Genomic DNA, 27,587 nt, shown 5'->3' with positions numbered 1-27,587 from the left:
TATTACATTTTTGAGTCAAAAGTATAGAACCTGGACTTGCAAAGGCTTTTCTGAATCTTGATTTCAAGAATTTCACTGGTGACATCTTAAGATTCCTTAGCCTGCATGTAGACTTGTTTTCGTTAGTACAGAACATGAGCTTACGTATGCGTACTTAAAATCAAATAACCTGAAAGCTCTTTTTGTCTGACTTAAAAACCTCAAAGATAAATGTACTGCCTACCCCCAAGCTGTATCAAACCAAAAACATAAAAGGACAGCGCTTGAGATCTTGAGGTAAAATATTAGTCATTGAAAATATAGCTTCTTAAGGCTGTTTCTTTATTATGGATAATTTAAAGCAGTATCGAAATCAAAACCGAACTAGTTCTGTTCATGAAGATGAAGATTAAGGAAATCTTTATTCATCAAAGAAAACAAGGAGCCAACATTGCAACTTTTACAAACTTTTCAGTCTCCTAGCCAGGGCCTTCGAGGCTTCTCAACAAATACCTAACAAAGTATTTATAAAGAGGACACCAAGACCACCCTTAAATTGCTACAAGATCAAAACAATCAAAGAGAGAACAAAAATAATATGTTAGGACAAATAAAATAATGCAATATCAAAATATGTTGCTTACTAAATCTCACCTAATTTCAAAACTATTGAAAATTACCTAAAAACTCATCTGAGTAAGTCAGATAAATTCATACTTCACCTCAAGGCCTCAAATACTGTCCTCATATGCATGAGGTTCTATGATTGAAAACCTGAGTTTTAGAACAAGAACAACAGCTCTTGCTAGTGTGAATAATACTGAGTTCTGGGGTCTGGAAAAGGGAAGTACCAGTGTAGACCCTGGAACTAAACAAGTAATTAAGTTAGACTACAGAATTAGGGAATCTGAGTGCATGGTTCCCTGAAACCATCTTTACATCCAAGAACGTGGGGCCTGATTTTGAGTTTGGCAGATGGCTCATCCTTCATCAGGGAGGCAAATGTAATTTCCTTCGTCCCCATGGCTGGACTTCCGCCCACCATATTTAGAGAGCTTTACCGGTCATACGGAGATCTCAATGCCTTCAGAAGATTGCTGTCATATCGGCTCCTCTGATGGCACTGAAAGTTTGTTGTGCGACCTGCCATGATTCATGCAACTGCTGAGCAAACTTTTTTGTTTTTCAAAAGCCAACGCCCAAAGCTGGAGTTTGTTTTTGAAAAACAAAATGGTAATGACCCTTACACAATGGGAGTTTTCTCCCAGGATGTGGTAGTCGATGTTATATTATTTCTGGTTAGGACCGCCCCACTTTCCCTGGCAGTTCCAAACAGAAAAAATGCATCAGACCATTCACACTCAATAGGACGGGTGGTCTGATATACTTACACCGATGGCCCTACCTCCATCGGGCCATCGATGTAGGGTTTGCACCAGCAGCGCCAGCAGGGGAACCACTGTCAGAAACATGACAGTCTGCATCGAATCTAAATAAAGACAACCATATCGCAATCAGCCTTGGTCATTCTCCAATACGAACAGTCCAGCCCAAACTGCCACCAGAACACAAGAAACCCTAGACAGCTTTCAGCCTAATTGGGCTCTTCAGTGAGGCACAGCTTGTTGCCAGTGGCACAGTGAGCATAGGACCCACTTCTATGCATACCCGTTTCACAAAGGGCATTTCTCTGAGGAATACAAAAAAGTGACAGAATACTTGAATTAAGCTTGCCACTGATAATTACTCAGGGCTGCATACAAGTCTTATGTTTTTTTGCCCACACTACCACCTCTGGTTAGACCCAGCCATATGCAAATCAGCCTTAGTCCTGCTCCATTATGCGCTGTCCAGCCTGAACTGCCAAGCCACGTCCTCTCTGAGCCAGAACACAAACACCTTATTGGGCCTCTTCAGGTAGGTGCGTTACAAAAACAAAGGTCTTTAAAGAACACAATAAGGTTGCAATTAATATAGACTAGAATCAGCGCTATATTCAAGATGTCCAGCCGGACAATAAATTTAATGAATCACAAAAATTCAGAGCAATTAAGAGCACGGTAATAGAGTGGGACACAGTCCTGCGTCCTACAAAAACACAAAAAATTACATATGGACAAAAACATTTCAGGCAAAACAAAAGTTGCTTATGGCCAATATGACTAATAAAGGCAAGCTTTCAAATCAACAGTTACTGCACTTGTTGTAACACATTAGATTAACGTGCAGATTGTTTAACCACGTTGACGACGTTTCGATCCCTTTTAAAGAATACTAGGATCATCGTCAGGACGGGTAATATACAAGTCTGAAACAATACACTGCCTCAGTCTTGGAGATTACGGAATTGGGAGGCCTGGAAAGGTATGGTTCTAACGGGGCAAGCGTGGGAGCTCGCAAGGAGCTACTGGTCTGCTAAAATGAGAGGGCCTTGGTGTTCAAATTTTGCAGTTAATTAGGAGATCAAAGATAATTGTCAAGAACTCTAGCTCGGGATAACTAGGATGAGAACAACACAGGAGGCCCGGTGATATGCTGAATGTGATACCAAGGTCCTTACCTACCTTGCGGGTTCCCTTTTTTGATTTAAAATATCTTCAGGTAGGGACAGCTTGGTTCCAGAGGCACAGCGAGCACAGGACTCATGTCTAGGCATATCTATCGCACGTAAAGCATCGCATTGATGAATACAACAATTGATGGATGGAATGTTTGAATTAATCTGACCCAGTGGTAATAGGGCTGCATCTCAATGCATTGGGTTCTTTTGTTGCCTGCATGCCATCTCAGGTTAGATGCAGCTATTTGCAAATCAGCCATAGTCCAGCGCAAACTGTCTTGGAATGCAGAAGAAGCGTTTGCCAGTGGCTGAGATGAATTCAAGCATTCCTTCTATCACCTTGTTGCTTTTTGCAGTAGTGTCCTAAGTGTGACAGACATGCCCGGACTTGGTTCCTCTGCTCACCATTCCATAGGACTTAAGGTATACCTTTCTGTTAAGACCAAATCATTTCGAAACTGGCCTGGTTGCTTGTGCTCCCATTTAAGGGGACCTGGCCTGTCAGTTAAGGCTGGACTGTTCCTATTGGCGCAGAACCAAGGCTGATTTACATAAGGTGGGTCTCTGTCTAGAATGGCACAGCGATTGACGACCTGGAATGCCAGTGCCTTTCAATTGCAGACAACATATTTTCAATTGAAATGACTATTACATTTTCACAGATATACAGTTGTATTGCTAAAGCTTTACAGCGTACAAACAATAATGTGTGGAAATGACACCACCAAGTGTATTGATTTATTTTGATCAAATTAAAATATATTTTTCCGGATCCTCCTCTGGAGTGCCTCCAGGCTTATATTGCTGGGACTGTCCTCTCTTGCCGTACTCCCCTGCAGTTCCAAGAACTCAAGCAACCTCTGCAAATAGAGGAGATACATGCCGCTATACATCAGATGGCTCGTAATAAAGTCCCAGGTAGTGACGGATTTCCAGTAGAATACTATGCCATGCTCAGGGCCGCCCTGGCATCCCAGCTGCTTGAGGTGTATTACAAAGTGCATCAGCAGCGCACATTTCCCGATTCTCTAAGGGAAGCCCTCATTGCGTGCTACCCAAGACTGATTGGGTCCTGAGCAATGCTGAACGTTGATTAAAAGATATTAAGTAAAGTGTTTGTGAATCGATTACTTCCACTACTCCAGTCCAAAGTGCATACCGACCAATGCAGGTTCATACCCCATAGGGCTACCTCTGGCAATATACGTAGCCTGTGTCACATTATGGGGGCGGTCGAGGGGTCCGCAGGGCTCCCAGTAGTGGTCTCCCTTGACTTCAAAAAAGCTTTTGACACCTTAGGGTGGTCATACCTTCTGCTAGTCCTGGAAGCCCTGTGGATGGGTCCTGAGTTCTTGGGATGGATCGGCTGCTCTACGCAGCACCACAGGCCAGGGTGTGGATGGGACGCCAAATCTCGTGTCAGTTTTCTATAGTTGGGGGAACACGGCAGGGAAGCTCACTGTTGCCCGTAATTTTAGCATTGGCTATGGAACCCCTGGCTGCCCTGCTATGAAAAAGAGGTCAAGACTGGGGCATATCAGTGAGCCTTCCTTGACACACAGTCTCATTATATGCAGACGACATCCTGGTATATTTACGAACACCTACTCAGGACCTCCCAGCTCTTAATTTATTAGACCTGTTTGGACATATGACGGGACTTCGAGCAAATTGGAGTAAGTTGTGTATCTTTCCCCTGCGATTGATGATCTGTGTGGAGGTGAGACTTTGGAGTTTGACAGTGTCCCTTGTTGACCCGAGACGTTCCGGTACCTGGGGGTGAACGTATATCACACTGACAAAGACCTCCTAGATGGAAATCATGGTAGAATCTTGGCGGCTCTGGGGCAGGCTGTGGGTTGTTGGACGTGCTTGCCCCTGTCCATTATGGGCCGGGCCTCCATATCAAATAAGTTACTATTACCAAAGCTCCTCTACCTCTTTGCAGCGGGGCTTGTGATTCCTACTGGGGCATACTTCAGGGACCTGCGGTGCCTCCTGTCTGATCTGGTGTGAGGAGTGGTGCACAAGCGACTGTCTATTCTCATACTACAACACCCAATGTTGGAAGGGTCTTGGTAGTATCTGGCCTAGAATGATACCTTGCGGCGGCATAGTTGCAATGGCCCATGCGGTGGTTAGCAGGTGATACTATGGGCGAGGGTAAATTGATTGGCTACGAACTGAATAGCCTAGGAATATTGGAATGGAAGCTATCACCAGGAGGCACTTCCAGGGATATGTGCATACTGGAGTGCATTGAGAAGCAATTCTGGATAGATTTATTCACCCATGTCGGAGCCCACCGCCATATGCCCCTCAGTTGCCACTGTGGAGCATTCTTGGGTTGAGGGCCTTGATGGACGCCCAGGATCCTGCACCTTGGCGGGGGTGACGTGTCTCAGTGACGTCTACACTGACAGAGACCTACACTCCTTTCAGGACCTGCAGGACAGTACAACGTTGGGAGCTTGCCAATTCCTAATGTATAACGCCTTGATACTAGAGATCTGGTCTTTGGGACAGGAAGCCCCTACAATTCATAATGGATTACAATATATACTGAGGTACGGGTTGGGTCGCAGAGCTGTTACAGTACTCTATGCAGTGCTACAAGGGAGGATGCGGATCTTGCGCTGCTCGGCAAGTCCAGATGGGATGCCTGTTTGGGCATTGTGCTGACCCCAAAGGCGTAGCTAGGTGGGTGCGGGGGGTGCGGTCCGCACCAGGTGGCGCTATGTTGAGGGCGGCGGCCGCGCTGCACTGGCCTGTTATGGCAGCCTTTATAAGGGGCAATGAGCGCGCCTAAGTAACACCTTGGCGCAGTAACACCTTGGCGCAGTAACACCTTGGCACAGGAATCAGTGCACTGACACTGCAAGCAGCGGAGGAGAGAAATAATTCCCGGAGCCTCAGGGGTGCTGCGCCACACGAGTTCAAAAAGTCAGAGGAAGGGGACGTCACAGGCCCCATCCGCCCCCTGCCTCTGCCCTTTTGAACTCTTGTGTGGCGCAGCACCCCTGAGGCTTCGGAAATTATTTCTCTCCTCCGCTGCCTGCAGTGGCAGTGCCCTGATTACTTTGCTGCTGACTGACCTTGACCTTGCCCCGTGTCTGCTGCCAACTTGAAGACGGAAGGGCTGGGCAGCAGCAGCATGTTCCTGCGATGTGTGGTCCGAGGTCCCTCATGCGTGATGAGTGAGGTGAGGTCAGTGGTAGAAGAGGGCGGGATTACGGCGTGCCCCTACTTCTATAATTTAATGGATTCCGTTCCCCTGCTTTTTTGTTTCAAACTCTCATCCCAGGACGGCAGAAAAAGCCAATAGATAAGGCCAGGTGTTGCTGGCCGTTCGGGCAGACAAGGAATTGGCTTGTCTCTTGCTTCTTGCTTCTTGCTCAGAGAAGAAAAGTGCGGTATCCATTTCTCCTGCTCTACCGTGGTCAGCTGCCCTCCCCCCTCCCTCTTTCTTACTCTTCCTCCCTCTGTTTTTATCTTGTTCCTCCTCACTTACTGAAAACCGTGACTTCAAGAAAAGGTTATTGCACCCTCTTTCCTCTCCTTTCGTTTATTTGTTTCCCTGTGAAATGGATCCAAAAAAGTAAAACACTTTTACTGGTCGTCGTTTTTTTCGGACATGTTTCTATTCGAAAGAGCAGCCTAGAGATGGAGAGAAATAAAAAGTTCAAAATGTGAAAAATAACAATATAGAGCAAGAAAGAGTGGTCGCAAAGTGGCCAGATTGATGTTATTCACACCCAAACACATTAGCGCCACTTTACAGAGTTTGTCAGTGAAGCCTACTTTTGTTTTCTTGTCTTTCTTTCAACATTGTTTTCCCTGGGTGGGGAAGTGCACCGTTGCTGGAGGTACTGTGCAATATATTCTTGATGGGTGGATTAGAAAACAAATTGTGTACCCCGGCTCTGTGTTCAAGGATGTGGTCTTGTTAAACTATACCGCTTACGTTTTGTAAGGATATAAGCAATGGACATTGAAACGGGTTCCTTCCAGGCCCTGTAGATATGTCCGTAACCTTTTAAGGCAAAAACACGTTAATGTCTGAATAATGAATATGAAACCAATAAGGAAGTCATGTTTCTGCTTACATTTCACATGCTTTACTTAAACTTGAATTCCCTATGAGTGTTTGCTTTTTCCAGGATGCTATTGCTTTTTTTTTTCAGGCAGCATTTTACTCGTGTGCACAATTTGAACTGTGTCCAACTGTTTATAGCGGGGCACATTTGGGTTGTAGTTGAAGGCAGTGCGAGTTTCTCTTAGTGGGGCAGTTTAGTGATCAGTGGGGGAGAGAATGTGGCAATATGGCCAGAGCTGCCGAATTTGGAACTGGGGAGCCCGGTTCAGCCTTCATGACCAGTCCCCCAGGCCACTCTCCTAAGGGAGCACATTCCCATGCTAGACCTTAGGAGGCCCCACTAGACCTTAGAAGCCCTGGTGTCATTGGAACCAGCAGGTGGACCCTAGCGGTGGCCAGGGTGGGTTAACCTAGAAGGCTTGACATCCGCAATTCCTGCTGAAGTTCAGCTCCAGTCTTGCCGACAGGCCAATGACGCATCACACCCCAGAGAAACAGTGACTCTGTCACTGAAGTCAGAGGACCCTTGAGTAGGGTGGCTCTAGAGCGGTGTGATTAGTGCGATCCAGGTGCTGACTTCAGGTGGGGGCGTCATTTTTGCAAGTATATTATATTTCTAAAAGCACTTCCTGCCTCCTTCCTAGCCTCCAGCAATTTTCAGCAAACATAAAAATGTCATGATAACTGGTATGGTGATTAATGTTCTTCCTAGAGGGAGATGGAGTTTTGTCAAGTGGAAGTTTTGACTTGTGGAAAGGTAGTGCAGAGACTTTAATGTGCCTGCTGTAAAGAACATGTACCATGCAGATCACAAAGTGCACATAAAATAAATTGGTCACTGGGTTACTGCTTTTGTCAGTGAGATCCTTTTATTACTTGCAGCTTATGAGTCAAAATCTTAACATAGAACAGTGAGCTATTAACTGTCATCTAAGAGCTGCATGCAAACTGCAAGGTATAAATTAGAGCGTTATGGTTTTTCCCCAGTCTTTGATTATCCTAATATTCCAAAAAGGGTTCATTTGGATAGCAATCAATTCTGGTTATTAAAGAGAACCCCCAACCATGGTATTACATTCTAAATTCTGAGTTCGTGTTTTTCCAGACCAATCACTATTAAACTATACTGACTAGTATGATTGTTATGTGACTCCTACACCTTGTAGTCCTTTGTCTAATGTAACATTTCCTATACAGTAATTTACACACGTACGATTGATTGTCTCTGTGTGATGTAAATTTCTCTGAAACCCTACACTGGTATCAGTGGCGCTGTAAATCAAATTAAATGCATCTGAACCAGAGTGTGGTTACGGAGACTTGAGGGGCACTCTTAAAGGGTGGTAGTGAGGGAATCTGTGGTGGAGGGAGTCGCTGCGGGGCCCAGGTATCCACCAGCAATAAAGCCTTCCTTGCCCTTGAGGCCAGTCTGCCTCACCCATTGGTTACTCCATTGGGCTTGTTCCAGCAGTAGTAGCTGCAACATACCAGGGGTCTCCAATGCAGGATTTGCATGCACGCCAAACTAAGCAGATAGGGGACAGGGGACAAGGACCCTGCACAAGGTGTGATGTCATGAGTGAGATGTCACAAACATGGTAGGTAGAACTGGTGAAAGTTGTGGGTTTCCTTCTGCTGCTTTTCCTTCAGCGGCGTAGCTAGGTGGGGGTGTTCTGCCCCAGGAGGCACTATTTTGCGGATGGGGGCAGTCTAGCCTAGGACCGTATCATATATGTGCATGTAACTTGCATGATCGAGGTAACTATTAGCAGCAATACTACATGTCTCTCGTACCTCTTTCAGGTGCTTGCCGTCCTTTTTCCCCAGCACCCCCAAGGGGGGCGGCAATCCGAAGGATAGCCCCGGGCGCCACAAGCTCTGGCTATGCCCCTGGCTGACCCTAAGCAAAGTAGGATGGCACTTGAACAGGTAAAACTGGTTTCCCGTAACGCTCGCTTGAAGTTTAACCAGTTCAGTTACCTGCATCACACTCATCTCACCCCACACCGTCTCCACAGAATGTTCCTGGGAGTGACTCCAGTGTGCCCTAGATGTGTTCACCATGATGCAACTTTTATCCACATTATCCACATGGTGTGGAAATGCCCCCGATTACTGCACACATGGGGACAAGTCATGGCCCATATCTCAGAGATCATTGATGCACGATTACCCACTAATCCCCTACATTGCCTGTTAGTTATCACGAAACCCACTAAGTGCACTAAGCATTACTTAAATTAGCCGGTTTGGCCATGGGCCTCTTCAGAAGTCTAATAGCTATGTCATGGAAAGCTGTGCAGCCACCTTTGATAGCTTGTTCGCTCCGGGTAGTACTCAAATGGCATCGGCTAAGGCCGATGTTATGACAAGAGAAGCACGCATGCGGGTGGGGCTGGGGCTGCCACTCTCAACTACACCTCTGTACTTAAGCTGCAAGATAAGTTAGATGCCTTCACATGATTACTGTTAGACTCAGGAATGCCCCAGCTCCCTATTCTCCGTGACCCAATCGCCACCTTATGGTGTTTGGAGAGTCCAGGAGCGGAACTCTGTTATCCCCTATACATTCATGACATATGTGACGTGATCCCTTTCCCCCCTTATTTCCACAGCTCTGTGGCCAGACGGGCAGAGAGTGCCAGTTCATGATGCCCAGCTATCTCTCTCCTCCTAACCTCCACACAACCTACTACTCTGGTTCACCACGAATGCCCCCTGTTGTTTAGGTTATGGTTGTTCATTTTGGACTATACACTTTATTGGGGACTATTCTCGAATAATCACAAACTGTTGGTACCTGTACACAGTGTGTAATGTAATATGCTATCTCTCCCTTCCACATGAGTTGAAATTAATTTCTGGATCTTACCAATAGTACTCCGTACAAATATTTCTTGGGGATGGCTCATATTTTGATTTTATAAGGCTATGATTTTTGCTATTGTGGGAGCTGATATGTCTTGACCATTGATATACTGCCGTGATATTAAAATGCCAATAAAGAAACTTAAAAGAAATTCGAACATTTGTTTCCTCCACACTTCAGGATTGCAAAGAAATGTGTTTTATCTGTGCCTTCCTAATTCTGATATATTTGCATGGTTTATTTACAGACATTTAAATGTTGTGTGCTAGAAAAAACAGCATTCTATTTTTTTTTATATTTCTTTTTATTAAAATAAACAAAGGAAACAGCAAGGTATCAATAAGGTACAAAAAGCAGATAGACTGTACAAGGGCGGACCGGACCATCATTACATAATCAACAAAATGAAGAGCATATGGATGGGGGGAGGGGGGAGGAAGGAAGAAAAGGAAGCATCAAAGACAATATTTAGTCGGGATTAGGGGGAAAGCGGGAGATCAAGTACAACTGTCTCAGGTGGCACACATATGTCTACTCTATATCGATTCCAGGGGGCCCAGATTTTATGCCACTTTCGGGGATGTCCCCGAGCCACATATAGTTTTTTCCCTGAACATACACCAATCCATGTCGTCCATCCAACCCTCAATAGTAGGGGGCCGCTGGGATCCCCACAACTGTGCAATATTACGTTTAGTAATCATGGCCCCCATGGTCACCCATTGAGTTTGGGCCACATTATGATCGGTGGGCTCCCAGATATTCAACAGGCAACACCTGGCTTCAGGCAAAAGTGCCACACCCGTAACCTCCTGAAGCACCTTGTGGATCCTACTCCAATAATCGGCAATTTCCCTACACTCCCAGATGATGTGCAGAAACGTGGCCAACTGGCTACAACCCCGTTTACACAGACCCTCCTCAGAGAAACCCATAAGAACCAAACGGGGACCCGTGACATACACTCTATGTAGTATTTTGAGTTGAACCAATCTAAGTCGAGACGGAATCGCGACCTCCTTTGGGGAGGAGATCGCAGACTGCCAGTCCTCATCGTCAAGTTCAAGGCCGTCACGGGTCCACTGATCTCGCAATTGCAACAGAAGGTCTGCTCTATGATTAATCAGTTTTTTATACACTAGGGAGATGGTACTATCCGGTATATAACCATCCAAAACACGGTCCTCTAGCGGGGCAGACTCAGGTATCTCCTTCCCCTCAGGGAAGACTGAATTAAGGGTATGACGAATCTGAGCGTAACGGAAGTACTCCGTTCCTCCCAGCTTAAACTCAGTCTGCAGGGCCGCAAAGGACTTCACTTGCCCCTCAACCCAGAGATCACCCACCCTGGAGATACCGATGAGGTCCCACCTGTCAAACCCCTTCGTGTTCCACAATTTACCAAGCCTATCAGATCCAAAAAGCGGGGTCGCTAAGGTCAAACGATCCTTCCACCCCAACGCACTGGTGGCATCCTGCTAAACCCGCACAGCCGTCCGCGTCGGCCCCGTCAGAGACCTCACTACCGATTTGGAATATAATGCCCTGTAGTAATTGCCTCCAGGGAGCAACCACCTGTCCATAGCAAAACCTGGGTTTGACCCGGGACAGTACATACCATGGTTGATGGCCCCCAACTGCGACGCCCAATAGTACTGTTTAATGTCGGGAAGAGCAATACCCCCGTCGTACCAGGGGAGCGTCAATTTGGCGAGCGCAATCCGGGGCCTACCATCTCACAACAATTTCCTCTGTAGACCCTCAACTATTTGAAAGTAGCTGCCAGGAACCAAGTCGATTGTATTCTGCAGGGCATACAAAAAACAAGGAAGAGACATCATCTTAAAAAGGGCCGCACGTCCGAGTAACGAAAGCGGAAGTTTCCGCCAACTCGCTACATCCCGTTTCAACCGCGCCAAAGGAGGAAGGAGATTTTTCTCATACCGGACCAAGGGGTCCATTGAAACATAAATACCAAGATATTTGAACCCCTGTTGTGTAATCTGGATAGGACAGTCACGTGGCAAAACCGGAGCGTCACCACTGAGTACGTAAAGGTAGGATTTCGCCCAGTTGATAATCAGGCCAGAGTTTTTACCAAAGGAAGTCAAAACGTCACATAATACTATCAGGGACTTCCTGGGGGAGGTCAGGTACAGCAGGATGTCATCCGCATATAAGGAGATGCGATCTTCATATTTCGGGACCAATAAACACCCCTCATAGAGGGTTCCCAACGGATCCACGCAGCTAGGGGATCAAGTACCAACGCAAACAGAAGGGGAGACAGCGGGCAACCCTGTCGGGTACCCCACCCAAGACAAAACGATGCAGAAACGCAACCATTTACCACTATCTGAGCGAGGGGGTCCGCGTAAAGAAGCTGCACCTAGCCAATAAACTCCGAGCCGAAACCAAATTTAGCTAACACCGCCCACAAATACGGCCATTCCACAGTATCAAACGCCATAGTGGCGTCTAAGGACGCCAAAATGGCCGGCTCACGCAGCGTCGCCGCCCTAGCGATAACACCATGCAGTCGTCGAAGATTCAATGCCGTATTCCTATGCAGGATAAAACCGGATTGATCCGGATGAACTAGATCGCCGATGACCGTGATAAGTCTATTAGCTAACAATTTAGCAAGAATTTTAGGCTCGGCATTTAACAATGAAATCGGCCGGTACGAGACACATTTATTCCGTGGCTTCCCTTCTTTATGTATTACAACTATGGTAGCCAAACGCTGATCTCAGGGGAGAAAACCACTATCGCGGGACTCCATGAACATGTCCCTTAAATATGGGGCAATCTTGTCGGGCAGAAGCTTGTATAACTCTATTGGCAGACCATTGGGTCCCAATGCCTTACCCGAACGCAAGGAACGCATAGCTAACGCTACCTCATCCGCCATGATCGCCGAATCCATGAGATCCCTATCCTCCTCAGAAAGACTTGGAAGGGCTATATCTCGAAGTAGTAAACGACACGGAGGTGTACACGGTGTGAAAATGATCGGCGAAGCACGTCACTATCCCCTGCGGGTCGGTAAACAGGGCCCCATCTCCGTCTCTATCTCTGGCACCACACAACTTGCTCTATCTTTCCTATCCAACCAAGCTATCAATTTGCCAGCCTTGTCCCCAACATCATAGATACGCCCCTGTTGCTCCCTGCTAAGGGCCTTTGCCGCATCCGACACCAATGTCTTATATTCAAGCTGCTTTAATTGTAGGACATGCAATTTCGAGTGGGTCACCTCCTGCTCCAAAGCCAATTCCAAATCAGTTATTTCCGTCTCTATCTTTATCACTTCCTCCTCTTTCTGCTTTTTAACTCCAGCGATCAATGACAGGGCTTGACCCCTAAGGACGGTCTTAAAAGCCTCCCATAAGGAGACCGCGGAAGAAACGGAGCCTTCATTCTCTCGGAAATATTGATCCAGAGCCTTCACAAGCTCACTACGAATTTTAGGGCTACGAAGATACCAAGGGTTAATCGGGGCTACCCTAGTCTCGGCACCCGGGACTAAGTCCAACCGAAGCCATAGTGGGGAGTGATCAGAAATCCCCCGAGCCATGTGCCGGACCTCTGTGACGCAAGACGCCTGTGCAGCCGGTACTAACACATAATCAATTCTGGAGAGACTACCATGGGCGCCCGAGTGAAACGTATACTGCCGCTGAGTAGAATGAAGCAATCGCCAACAGTCCACGAGGCCCAGCGCGTCAATAAAATAAGGCAGCCAACCATGCGTCCCCCTTACGTCCCTGGGTGGATGTCTGTCAAGCCTACCGGAAACCACTGCATTAAAATCCCCACCTAAGCTCAGGGACCCACCAGGGAGATCAAGCAGCATCCGCCCCAAATCAGCAAAGGTAGTCGACTGTAAGCCTGGAGGTACATAAATAGAAACCATAGAAAGTGTACAGCCCTCCCACCGTCCCGAAATTGCCACATAGCCTCCCCTGTCATCAATGACCGTGGAGTCTACCTCAAGCGGGAGAGTGGTTTTAACAAGGATCCCAACTCCACGAGATCCAGAGGAGAACCCAGCATAGGCCACCAGACGATACCCTTTCCTATTCATGGCGTGACACGTATTCCCCACCAAGTGAGTCTCTTGAAGAAGAACAATATCAGGGGAATGACGTTTCAGGAGCTGTAGTACCACCCCACGCTTAATCTTGTCCCCCAACCCATTAACATTCCAACTCATCAACCTCAACCCCCTACCCCCATCATAAAAGAAAAAGAAGATCCAACCCCGAGCTGAGTCCAATGCTTCGATGAAAATGTCGTGCAATATAACACCTTGCAAAAACAAAGAACAAAACATCCACAACCCCCCACCACCCACCTCCAAGCAACCCATTACAACGCCCCCCACCCTGCACCCCTGCTTACGACTAAAAAGCCACCCCAACTTGCAATGTGCCTGTCGCCCTCACACCCAAATAAACTGCAAAAAGTAAGGCTAAGGAGGAATAAACCCCAATGAAGGCCCCGCAACCCCCGTGCAAAGAAAACTGGCAATAGTAAATCAGATTCGGAACCACCACAGTAAAAATCTCTTCATATTCCCCAGAGACCAGGGAAATGCGCTCATTCCTGCTCTTCAGGTCCTCCCTCCGCTCCACCAGGCTGACTCTCAGGATCTTGTCGGGCCGGCAGAGTGTCCAACCAGTCAGCCACTACTTCAGGCTTATCAAAAAAGTACACCCTTTCATTGTATTCGATCATCAATTTGGCAGGAAAGAGCATGGCGTACTTAAGGTCCATATCGCGAAGTCTCCTTATCACACTCAGAAAACTGAGTCGCTGTTTCTGGACCATCTGTGTAAAGTCCGGGTAAAAACTGATGGAGGAGTTTTCAAACTTTAGGGGACCAACCGCCCGCGAGGCCTGAAGGATAGCTTCTCTGTCCTGAAAGTTACAAATCCGTGCTATCAAAGGTCGCAGCGGGGCTCCCACTTTCGGTCTACCACGCAGGATTCTATGGGCCCGTTCCACCATGAAAAACTTGCTCAGTCCCTTGGGTTCTAGATGATTGACGATAAGGTCCTCGACAAAAAGGTCAGTAGCTTGATCTTCCGCCTTTTCTGGAACGCCAATTATACGAATATTGTTCCGCCGGGCCCTGCCCTTAAAATCCTCCAGGCGACGGATAACCATGTCATTAGAGGCCCCAAGAGTACGGACCTTAGTTTGTAATTCAACAACATCGTCCACAAGGCTCGATGTTTTAATATCCAGCGATTTAACCCTTTCATTGGTTTTTGTGAGGTCCGTCCGGATCAAATTCACATCAATCGCCACCGTATCCAACTTATGGGCAATAGTCTCCATTTGTTTCCCAAGGGAAGACTGGATACCATCAATGGCGGCCATCACATCCTGCAGTGTCGGCTCCGTCGACGGAGTCGATGAACTCTTCGCCTCCTCCAGCGGCCTACCGGTCCTGCTGGGCGACCCCCAAACCTGAGCATAACGATCCATGACGTTGGTTTGGGTATAGCCGCCCCGTCTGGTATTCTTTACCCTGTTTGTCTCCCTCAGGTTTGCTGGTCATGTCGGGACAATATCAGACGATGTTCAAGGCAAAGGCAAGGGGAGGGAAGACACAGCAGACCGACCAGGGAGCAAGGAACGAATTCCACGCAGAGGGACTGTCAACCAGGGCGATAGAGCGGCAAGGGGCCAAGAGAGCGAAAGTCAATGAGGCGTCGCAAGCCCGGAGTCCAAAGCGATAGTCAAAAACGAAAGTGAAACTGAGCTGGACCGGGCGTCTTCGCTGCCCCAGGCCGCTGTTGTTCAATTACGCCCCGGGCACCATTTCAACTCGGGCGCCGGGCATCCAGGAGACGAAGCCCGCAAACTTCTCAGCACCACAACTCCGGCTGCTGGGGTCCGATCGGGATAGCGGAAACGGTCTGAGGATCACCTGTGGTTCATCTGCACAAAGATGTCATCAGCAAACAGGATAAGTGACAGGATATATTCGGGAGGTTACGAGGGTCTCGGGAGCCTTTGCTCACGTGGCCATCTTGGTTGCGCGCGAAGCTCCTCCCCTCCCCCCCCAAAAAAGCATTCTAAAGCTTTCCTCTCACATGGCTGCTTTCCTCTCACATGGCTACCCACCAGGATTGTCACATAAATCATCTCACTTTAAAGTCCAAGAAAAAAAAGTAAAAACCAAGGTCCCTCTGAAGACAGATCCTGACACTTGACCTCTGTCTTTGAATTCATAGTGAATGTGACGAGATAAGAATAAAATGTAAAGGCCTGTTTACAGAAAACTAGCACTTGTGAAGAATACAATGAGCCCTGGTGAACAGGCTATACTCCACAGGAGGTACAAAGACATGCTGGACAGCCTAAAACAAAGAAAGCTAGCAGCAAATAGAAGGCAAACAAATGTAAAGTCCACATTTGTAAAGCGCACAATCACTCGTAAGGGTCTCTAGGCGCTGTCGGGCCGTCGGGAAGATTAAGCGAGCTATTGCCCAGAGTCACATGGTGCTGGGCTAACCTGCCGCCGGAGCCGGGGATCGAACCGTGGTCCCCAGATTCCAGCGTCAGTCGCCCTGGCCGCGGCGCCACACCTCTCCCTGTGAGTCACAAACCACAAAGCCGATGGTAAGCAATAGGTGGAATGCATTTCCAGGGAAACTTACAGAATGTCCCCAATATGTCTTTGCAAACCAGCTGCATTGTCTGGTAGGCATCGACCTAAAATGGTTTATCTAACAAGAAAGAGACTACAGAGGAAAGTGTGAGGAGTCTGTTTAATATATTTTCCTGAATAGAAAAAGTGTAGGGAGTAGTGGGCAGGATTGAATTATTTTCATGGTTAAAGATAATGAAACAAGCGGAGGCTGCATACCTGGTAACTTTTCACATTTATTTACAGAATTTGGTATTCGTTTGTGCCTCTGAATAAATAAAGGTCACAATTTGAGTTCTTGCCTTTCGACTCAAAACTTGTTCCTCTAAGTACTGTATTCTGTAACCAGTAATCCGTGTTTAGAGCTACATAACTTTTTAAAAGAAAATATAGTTTTGTTGCTTCATACCAGTTGCGGGTCCTCAAAGCTAGTTTGTGCTGCGCAGCCAATGGTACAGAGAGAGTGCCACAACAGCTTTGCAAGAAATGTCACCTCATCTTAATTTGGAGCCTCTCTGTAAAGAGCATTCTGTGTGCTGCAGTAATGTTCTAATGTATTTCTGCACAGTTTTCCTACAGAAAGAGTATTTTATCAAGGCAGGCACAATACGAATAACATCCCACAATACAGCAATCATTATGAGATTCCCCTCCTTGATGTGACTACTTGTGCAAGAGTCTCTTATATGCCCTAAAGTCAGCGCCCACCACTTGTAGGTGTGAAAAAGCGCGCCAAAGGCAGCCGCGGTCCATGCAGGTAACAGCGGTTGGGCCAGGTGATGGGGTATTTCGAAGGACGATACAGAGGGAAAATTAATTATTTACTTGATTTTCTCTAGGCATCGTCCCTCGAAATCGCCAACAGTCCACCAGGCCCAGCGCGTCAATAAAATCAGGCAGCCAACCATGCGTCCCCCTTACGTCCCTGGGTGGATGTCTGTCAAGCCTACCGGAAACCACTGCATTAAAATCCCCACCTAAGCTCAGGGACCCACCAGGGAGATTAAGCAGCATCCGCCCAAATCAGCAAAGGTAGTCGACTGTAAGCCTGGAGGTACATAAATAGAAACCATAGAAAGTGTACGGCCCTCCCACCGTCCCGAAATCGCCACATAGCGTCCCCTGTCATCAATGACCGTAGAGTCTACCTCAAGCGGGAGAGCGGTTTTAACAAGGACCCCAACTCCACGAGATCCAGAGGAGAACCCAGCATAGGCCACCAGACGATACCCTTTCCTATTCATGGCGTGACACGTATTCCCCACCAAGTGAGTCTCTTGAAGAAGAACAATATCAGGGGAATGATGTTTCAGGAGCTGTAGTATCACCCCACGCTTAATCTTGTCCCCCAACCCATTAACATTCCAACTCATCAACCTCAACCTCCTACACCCATCATAAAAGAAAAAGAAGATCCAACCCCGAGCTGAGTCCAATGCTTCGATGAAAATGTCGTGCAATATAGCACCTCGCAAAAACAAAGAACAAAACATCCACAACTCCCCACCACCCACCCCCAAGCAACCCATTACAACGCCCCCCACCCTGCACCCCTGCTTACAACTTAAAAGCCACCCCAACTTGCAATGTGCCTGTCGCCCTCACACCCAACTAAACTACAAAAAGTAAGGCTAAGGAGGAATAAACCACAATGAAGGCCCCGCAACCCCCGTGCAAAGAAAACTGGCAATAGTAAATCAGATTCGGAACCACCACAGTAAAAATCTCTTCATATTCCCCGGAGACCAGGGAAATGACGCTCATTCCTGCTCTTCAGGTCCTCCCTCCGCTCCACCAGGCTGACTCTCAGGATCTTGTCGGGCCGGCAGAGTGTCCAACCAGTCAGCCACCACTTCAGGCTTATCAAAAAAGTACACCCTTTCATTGTATTCGATCCTCAATTTGGCAGGAAAGAGCATGGCGTACTTAAGGTCCATATCGCGAAGTCTCCTTTTCACACTCAGAAAACTGAGTCGCTGTTTCTGGACCATCTGTGTAAAGTCCGGGTAAAAACTGATGGAGGAGTTTTCAAACTTTAGGGGACCACCCGCCCGCGAGGCCTGAAGGATAGCGTCTCTGTCCCGAAAGTTAAAAATCCGTGCTATCAAAGGTCGCGGCGGGGCTCCCACTTTCGGTCTACCACCCAGGATTCTATGGGCCCGTTCCACCATGAAAAACGTGCTCAGTCCCTTGGGTTCTAGATGATTGACGATAAGGTCCTCGATAAAAAGGTCAGTAGCTTGATCTTCCGCCTTTTCCGGAACGCCAATTATACGGATATTGTTCCGCCGGGCCCTGCCCTCAAAATCCTCCAGGTGACGGATAACCATGTCATTAGAGGCCCTAAGAGTACGGACCTTAGTTTGTAATTCAACGACATCATCCACAAGGCTCGATGTTTTAATATCCAGCGATTTAACCCTTTCATTGGTTTTTGTGAGGTCCGTCCGGATCAAATTCACATCAATCGCCACCGTATCCAACTTATGGGCAAGAGTCTCCATTTGTTTCCCAAGGGAAGACTGGATACCATCAATGGCGGCCATCACATCCTGCAGTGTCGGCTCCGTCGACGGAGTCGATGAACTCTTCGCCTCCTCCAGCGTCCTACCGGTGCCGCTGGGCGACCCCCAAACCTGAGCATAACGATCCATGACGTTGGTTTGGGTATAGCCGCCCCGTCTGGTATTCTTTACCCTCTGTTTGTCTCCCTCAGGTTTGCTGGTCATGTCGGGACAATATCAGACGATGTTCAAGGCAAAGGCAAGGGGAGGGGAGACACAGCAGACCGACCAGGGAGCAAGGAACGAATTCCACGCAGAGGGACTGTCAACCAGGGCGATAGAGCGGCAAGGGGCCAAGAGAGCGAAAGTCAATGAGGCGTCGCAAGCCCGGAGTCCAAAGCGATAGTCAAAAACGAAAGTGAAACTGAGCTGGACCGGGCGTCTTCGCTGCCTCAGGCCGCTATTGTTCAATTACGCCCCGGGCACCATTTCAACTCGGGCGCCGGGCATCCAGGAGACGAAGCCCGCAAACTTCTCAGCACCACAACTCCGGCTGCCGGGGTCCGATCGGGATAGCGGAAACGGTCTCAGGATCACCTGTGGTTCATCTGCACAAAGATGTCATCAGCAAACAGGATAAGTGACAGGATATATTCTGGAGGTTACGAGGGTCTTGGGAGCCTTTGCTCACGTGGCCATCTTGGTTGCGCGCGAAGCTCCTCCCCCCCCCCAAAAAAAAAACAGCATTCTAAAGCTTTCCTCTCACATGGCTGCTTTCCTCTCACATGGCTACCCACCAGGATTGTCACATAAATCATCTCACTTTAAAGTCCAAGAAAAAAAAGTAAAAACCAAGGTCCCTCTGAAGACAGATCCTGACACTTGACCTCTGTCTTTGAATTCACAGTTAATGTGACGAGATAAGAATAAAATGTAAAGGCCTGTTTACAGAAAACTAGCACTTGTGAAGAATACAATGAGCCCTGGTGAACAGGGTATACTCCACAGGAGGTACAAAGACATGCTGGACAGCCTAAAACAAAGAAAGCTAGCAGCAAATAGAAGGCAAACAAATGTGAGTCACAAACCACAAAGCCAATGGTAAGCAATAGGTGGAATGCATTTCCAGGGAAACTTACAGAATGTCCCCAATATGTCTTTGCAAACCAGCTGCATTGTCTGGTAGGCATCGACCTAAAATGGTTTATCTAACCAGAAAGAGACTACAGAGGAAAGTGTGAGGAGTCTGTTTAATATATTTTCCTGAATAGAAAAAGTGTAGGGAGTAGTGGGCAGGATTGAATTATTTTCATGGTTAAAGATAATGAAACAAGCGGAGACTGCATACCTGGTAACTTTTCACATTTATTTACAGAATTTGGTATTCGTTTGTGCCTCTGAATAAATAAAGGTCACAATTTGAGTTCTGGCCTTTCGACTCAAAACTTGTTCCTCTAAGTACTGTATTCTGTAACCAGTAATCCGTGTTTAGAGCTACATAACTTTTTAAAAGAAAATATAGTTTTGTTGCTTCATACCAGTTGCGGGTCCTCAAAGCTAGTTTGTGCTGCGCAGCCAATGGTACAGAGAGAGTGCCACCACAGCTTTGCAAGAAATGTCACCTCATCTTAATTTGGAGCCTCTCTGTAAAGAGCATTCTGTGTGCTGTAGTAATGTTCTAATGTATTTCTGCACAGTTTTCCTCCAGAAAGAGTATTTTATCAAGGCAGGCACAATACGAATAACATCCCACAATACAGCAATCATTATGAGATTCCCCTCCTTGATGTGACCACTTGTGCAAGAGTCTCTTATATGCCCTAAAGTCAGCGCCCACCACTTGTAGGTGTGAAAAAGCGCGCCAAAGGCAGCCGCGGTCCTTGCAGGGAACAGCGGTTGGGCCAGGTGATGGGGTATTTCGAAGGACGATACAGAGGGAAAATTAATTATTTACTTAATTTTCTCTAGGCATCGTCCCTCGAAATCCCCCATTAAGCGCCCCCCCACCGCCTCACCGCTGTAACCTGCATAGACCGCGGCTAGCCAAAGGTACTGAACTTTGCAGGAATTGTGTTAAGTCTATTAACTTATGTAGAATTTAACATTTGTAGGTAAAGATTCTGAAAAGGTGATTAATATCATTTTTTAAACTGCGCACACTTCTTAAAAGAATTAGAAGAAATGCCGCCAGACTGAAGGCTGCGAGTCGCACCATAGTTTAAGATTGTTAGATGAATAACAAAGGTGTATTTGTGGTGCCCGACTGCTTTAGGTGATGCACAATAGTGAGCTAAGACAGGTACTCAAGGTACGTTCTTTCATTGTAGGTATATCCCTACGTAAGGCTGTTGAGAAAGAGAAAAATGACGTGTGGCTGAATGCGCAGAAGTTAATAGCTACCACGCACCAAAAGCATTCGGAGGACATGGAGGTAAGGAGGCGTAAACAGCACAATATAGCCAAAGCCTAGTTTAAGGGCGGACACCTCCCACTGGCACACTGAAGCAGATATACGAAACAACTGCACAAGTCATGTGCCCACACTATTCCACCTCTCTCTCCCCAATCTGCCCTACCACTTTTGGCAAAGATTATGAGGTGATCAGAGTGGAATTAATCCAAACAACTGCAAAGTTGGATCCTGTGTAAAAGCCCCATCCATTTGAAACTAAAATTCTAGACAATGCAAGATAATATGACATGGCCAAGAAAGAAACCTTGCACATTGAATCACACCTCAATCACATTTCACTTGAGGATTGTTCCATCAAGTTGACAGCCACATGCTCCCAATTGCACAAAATTCCACAATAACCCCTCTGTTCTCTATCTCCAAAACCACTCCCCGAAGACCGCAACCTAATGCCTAGCATGTCCTGTACAGCCAAAGACATTTAAATATTCTAAGTAATACACCATCACTGCACACAGTGTCTAGCCAAAATATGTAGTGTAAATCCTACAGCAACATTTGCAGTTTTTCAGTAGTGTACTGGTCTGCACCACCGCAAGCATTTCATCTTCTGATTGGATCTTTACTTGCTATACACAGTGGGCCTTTTCCATCTGGCACCACTGCTTCGCTGAATCTTAGTGAAAAACCACTGACTCTTCTCACAGCACTGCACTGCACTTCCCAGGACACCTCCATGCCTTTTAGAAGTATATTGCTGCTCTCTGGAATAAGTACCACCCTCATCATAGAGAGCCCCAAGACTGAAACATCACACTCACACACTCGTTGGCAATGTGGCAACGATGAACTTCAGGGCTCCCTCCACCTGCCTATCACTCGCCGTGAACCTGGCTCTCAAAGTGTCTCACCGGCGAGTGAGTAGGTGCTCGCTGCCAGTTCATGGCTGCGTCTGTGCTGAGGTCTTTGTTACCCCTGCTGTCATCACTTGCAAAGGCTCAGACCTTCTGGTTAAGTATGATATAGGCAGGGGTCTTAAACTTCTACAGAGTCTCAATGCTGTGTTAAACTTTTATTCCCATACGACAGAATTTCTTAAACTCTGAAGCAAATAAGTTTTGTGATTGACATCTTAGTACAACCAATGCCCTATATGTTGGTAGAGGACAAACAACAAGTGCGTCCTAGTAAAGAAAGAAGTAGGCATGCCGGACAGCTTTGATAATTGAAGAGCAAGACAGCCTGATGCCAAATGTCTCCTCAATCATGAACAAACTCAAGCACAAATTCAAGTTGGAAAATTCAAGTCCCAAATAAAACTATGAAATGACAGTGACTCACCTCCCAAGCCAGTGGCCACGTCATCACAGCCTTCAAATGGCATGTACATTCTCACAGCTCATTTGCTCTGTTTGTACCGACAGTTGAAGAATGAAAGCATTTATGCAGCACACTTAACACGTTGAATGCACGACAGAGCTTCACTTCAATATCCCTAGCATCTCCACCTTCACCATGCATGCTGACCTCTAAGATACAACTGCATCAGCTTCTGTCTGGTTCAATATGTCAGAATACACTCCTGGACTGTTCAAACTCAGTAACAACATTCTATACTTTGCTACCTCCTCTGAAGAATTCTATTGAAATATGGATCCTTTATGTCGGAGAATAAACAAGTTTGCTCCTAAATAAAAAATTAGATATAACTACTTCAGATCATAAGACAAACTCTCTCAATGTCAAGTGCTGCCCGAAATATGAATGTCCACCATAGCTTATATATTAAATATGTGTAGTCTGTGTATATTTTCCTTTCACGTTTCTCTTTTCAGAGCCATTGCTTTCAATCAATATACATCGTGTAATCTCTTTTCAAAGCATTTTGGAAATCATCCTTTCTTCAGGACAATATTATATCATCATCTGTTGCAATTGAAATTGAAGACCTCTGAGGCGGAAGCCGGAGGTGGTGTAGCTCGTGATTTTAAAACTGCTCATATTCTGATTGTTTTACATTTGTTTAAACTTTGTGCCCACTGAGAAACCCACTGTGCATTTGTAAACTCCGGCAAGCAAGCACTTACAGCGGATTGTAGCGCTGTTCCTTGCAGCGGACTTCACGGCCGCCATCGCGAGCGCGAGGCCACGCCCCCCGTTAGGCCACGCCCACCCTCCCAGCCTATTAAAAGCGCTGATTACAAGCGCGCCTATTGAAATTGAAATTGAAGACCTCTGAGGCGGAAGCCGGAGGTGGTGTAACTCGTGATTTTAAAACTGCTCATATTCTGATTGTTTTACATTTGTTTAAACTTTGTGCCCACTGAGAAACCCACTGTGCATTTGTAAACTCCGGCAAGCAAGCCCTTACAGCGGATTGTAGCGCTGTTCCTTGCAGCGGACTTCACGGCCGCCATCGCGAGCGCGAGGCCACGCCCCCGTTAGGCCACGCCCACCCTCCCTCTCCTTAAATGTGCTTCCCACGCAAGCGCAGCGGACGAGCGCAGCGGGAGCGCCGTCTGCGTGCCGAAGGCGCGCCTAGGGCAAGCCCGTCTGCGCCCGTCCGCGGTCGTACGCGGTCCAGGGCCACAACCCCTGCTCCCCCAGATGGACACATACGGTGGAGCAAGCAGGATCTACTGAACTTCTGCCACAAAATCGACGATTCCTGCAAGCATAGTCTATGCGTGGAAAACGATATGGGTTGCGAACACTGTCACTTCTCATTCGACCATGGTAAGAATACAACCAACATGAGCTATACCATACAATGCGGACTGCTTAACGTACGCTCACTGAGAAAACACAGGCTAGACCTTTATGATCTACTTACTGAGAACCAATGGGATCTTGTGTTTCTAACAGAGACATGGTTAGATAATGAGTCTACACCCTACGCCCTTGAGGCAACTCCAGGAGGGTACACAATACATAGACTGGATAGACCCGCAGGCAGAGGAGGCGGAATCGCAATTATAGCCCGCGAAAACCTACGATGCCAGCTAGATAGCTCTCCCATCCTGGACAGTGAAGCAGGGAGCTTCACTGTCAAAGTGAATAATAACTACACGCTAAAGGGCATACTAATTTACAGACCCCCAGGCCCCATAGCCAGGTTCGAGGAGAGTTTGGTTGAAGGAATCATAGAAACCGCACTGTGCACTGACAAGTTTCTGGTACTCGGGGATCTCAATCTTCATCTTGATAACCCCTCAGACCACGTCAGTAAGAATTTTGGCCAGGCACTGAAAGCCCTCCAACTCACCCAAATTGTTAGAGGCCCCACCCATCAACAGGGTCATCTGCTGGACCCCATATTTGTCAACTGGGGGGAAGCGGAAGCTATGACCCCAATTCCCATCCCATGGTCGGACCACTATTTGGTCCCTTTTTCCATACGAATCCCGGGAAGCAGACCCCCACAGCCACCAGCTATGTACCACCTCAAACGGAAATGGGCTACATTCTCTCAGCCCAAATTCTGTGCAGAATTAACGAAAGGAGGAAGCCCAGGAGGGAAGGATGCTGACACAGCCAATGCTAACCTCTGCACACGCATTAATCAGGCACTAGACTGCACAGCCCCTTTGCTAAAAACCAAATCTGGGGGACGCACAAACAAAACTGCCCCGTGGTTCAACGTTGAACTAAGAGTTCAGAAAACTGCACTGAAAAGAACCGAAAGAGAATGGCGCAAGACTCTCTCTGAAGAAGCCAGAAAGAATTATCTAACCGAGAGACGAACCTACCATGGACTAATCAGAAAGACAAAAACAGCATATTTTACGAATAGGATTAGTGAGGCTGGTAACTCGACGAAAGAGCTGTTTTCACTCTACAAAACTCTTTCAAGCGGAAACCCAGCTATTGCCCCCGCTGACTGCTCGCCAGAATTGTGTGACAAAATCGCAGATTTTTTCTCAGATAAAATAACAAAAATCTACTCAGCATTCCCTACGCAGTCCAAATCCGGGGCAGACTTCGTTGAAAGCCCAAGGGAGTGGGGAGATAAACCTAGACTTACCAACTTTACTACCCCCCCACGGAAGATCTTCTAAAAATCTGCAGGTCGGTGAAGTCGGGCTCTCCGAGAGACCCTACCACACCCAAACGCCTGACGGATAGTTTAAGGGTACTAGAACCATACATTAGACATGTACTCGATGTATCTTTTACCACCAAGACAGTACCTAGGGAGTGGAAAAAGGCGGTGGTTCTGCCCCTCAGGAAGAAACCTACCATCAGTTTTGAGAAACTTGACAATCTCCGCCCAATTTCACTCCTACCCTACCTAGCCAAGGTGGCCGAAAAAATGGTCAATAAACAACTGATGGACTTTGTGGAAAAGGCTGCCTTATTGCACGACACCCAATTCGGATTCCGCCCCCGCCACTCTACAGAGTCCGCACTGCTTACTGCAGTTGAGACCCTACGTCAGGGGGTAGATGAGGGACACACCATGGCCCTCATCCTATTGGACCTGAGTGCAGCGTTCGACACTGTGGCGCACAACAACTTGCTACAGTGTCTGAACAACGGAGGTATATCCGAAGCTGCACTCCAATGGCTACAATCCTTCCTGACAGGGAGAAGCTTCCAGGTTCGCCAGGGCGACCACTACTCGAGAGACATAGGTTTGGGTCAGGGCGTCCCCCAGGGTTCGTCACTGAGCCCAACCTTGTTTAATCTCTATGTCTCTCCAGTGGCTTCAATTGCCGTGAGTCACGGATTGAGCATCGTGTCATACGCCGACGACACGCAGCTGGCTATCTCCCTATCGCGTGCACCCGGTCTTGCGATGGACAGTTTCAGGAACTGCATGCAAGAACTTGCAGCCTGGATGTCCACCAACTGCCTTAAGTTAAACGGCAACAAGACCAAGGTGCTCGTTGTGGGGGGGAATCCATCTGTTTGGTCGTCGGCGTGGTGGCCTCCATGTCTGGATGAAGCTCCCATACCCCGCCAGGGAGTAAAAAACCTAGGCGTATGGCTCGATGCTGACCTATCTTTCGGACCCCAAATAGACCGAGTTGCAGGCGTCTGCTTTGGTGTCCTAAAAACCATAAGGAAGGTTCTTGACCTCCTTCCTATGTCAGCACGGAAAACATTGGTACACGCCCTTGTGACATCACGCCTAGACTACGGCAACCTACTCTATCTGGGTACCACCTGCAAAGCCATGAATCGCCTTCAGGTAATACAGAACGCGGCAGCCCGTCTCATCCTAAAAATCCCTAAACGATCAAACACCAAAGCCGCTCTCAAAACCCTCCACTGGTTGCCAGTAAAAAGCAGAGTGGAATTCAAAGCCCTCTGCACATGCCACCGCATCCTGGCTAAGAAATCTCCTATTCCACTCCAGAACCTAGTGACAAGGTATACACCTGCACGCCAGCTGCGCTCCTCATATGAGGGCCTACTTAAGGTTCCTAGGGTCAAAAGAGCCCGTATGGGCGGACGTTCCTTCCGCTATCTGGCAGCGAAAAAATGGAATTCCCTTCCTCTCCATCTTCGTCTGGATCCTTCCGAATCCAGCTTCCGCAAGAACCTAAAAACATACCTGTTCTCCAGATAACGGATCACTGGTCTCCACCTCGCTCAGAGTTCTTTAGTTGCAGCGCGGGGACACGCTTTGGCGTAACCAAGCGCTTTACAAGCTACCCTTATTATTATTATGTTGCAGTACCCTTTTTCATACCCCCTCACTCTTCACCCAATACAGTGGCAGCCGGGCCCAAAGCTGTGGCCAGAAATTGGTCCAGACTAGACACCTCTGCCTTTAACTTACACTTGCTGAATATCTCCCCTCAGTTAGCACAGAAAATTGACTTAGGTTAACCTGTGATCGATAATTGGCTTTGAGACTCCTTAGATACAATCCTACCAACCAAACCTAAACTCTCATCCAAGCGATCCTGCTTTAATGAACAAGATGAAAACAAACTCGTTAAGCAACTAGAAAGGGCCTGGAGGAAGGTGAATGACAAGAACTTAAATGTAAACTACAAAATATCTCTGAATCAATACCACATGCACTATAGAAACACTTGAGCGTCCTTATATTCAGAAACAATCTCTAAAGCATAAAACTGCCAAAAAACTCTTTTTAAAGTGGTCCAATACCTGTCTGACCCTTGCAATATTGCCCCTTCCCTGTCACTGTCCCAGGCCCAATACGAAGAGCTTGCCAATGTCTTTGTTAAGAAGGTGACAGATGTTCAGCTCAACCCTAGTCGTAACCAGAAAGGACACCACTAAGCCAGGGAGCAATAGCCCAAGCTCCAACCGCATTCTATCCTTCTCCAGTGAACAATACCCCTTGGTCATGGGCCAAACACTTACAAGAATGCAGCCTCTACTCCCTATGGACTATCCTTGTCTTCTGGCCAACTGCAGTCAATTAAATCTGGCTCACCGCTGGAGCCTCTCCCCCAGCCAGATTGAGTGCTCTAAGACCACACCTCATGCATCTGGTGGTCAAACTTTTAAACTCCTCTCT

General features: G+C 47.3%; 1 protein-coding gene across 2 annotated transcripts in view; it reads left to right on the top strand.

Annotated features, from left to right (window-relative positions):
- Positions 1–27,587, top strand: part of TRAK2 (trafficking kinesin protein 2) — a 704,082-nt gene that overhangs the window by 649,833 nt on the left and 26,662 nt on the right. For both annotated transcript variants that reach the window (XM_078680216.1, XM_078680217.1), the window contains one exon: positions 21,003–21,106. In XM_078680216.1, the coding sequence (XP_078536342.1) occupies positions 21,003–21,106 (104 nt within the window). The remainder of the gene's footprint in view (positions 1–21,002; positions 21,107–27,587) is intronic.

This window comes from Lissotriton helveticus, chromosome 3_1 (assembly GCF_964261635.1).
Source record: "Lissotriton helveticus chromosome 3_1, aLisHel1.1, whole genome shotgun sequence".
Taxonomy (NCBI): domain Eukaryota; kingdom Metazoa; phylum Chordata; class Amphibia; order Caudata; family Salamandridae; genus Lissotriton; species Lissotriton helveticus.
Note: the sequence above shows the minus strand (reverse complement) of the source record. Positions and strands in the feature narration are given on the sequence as shown.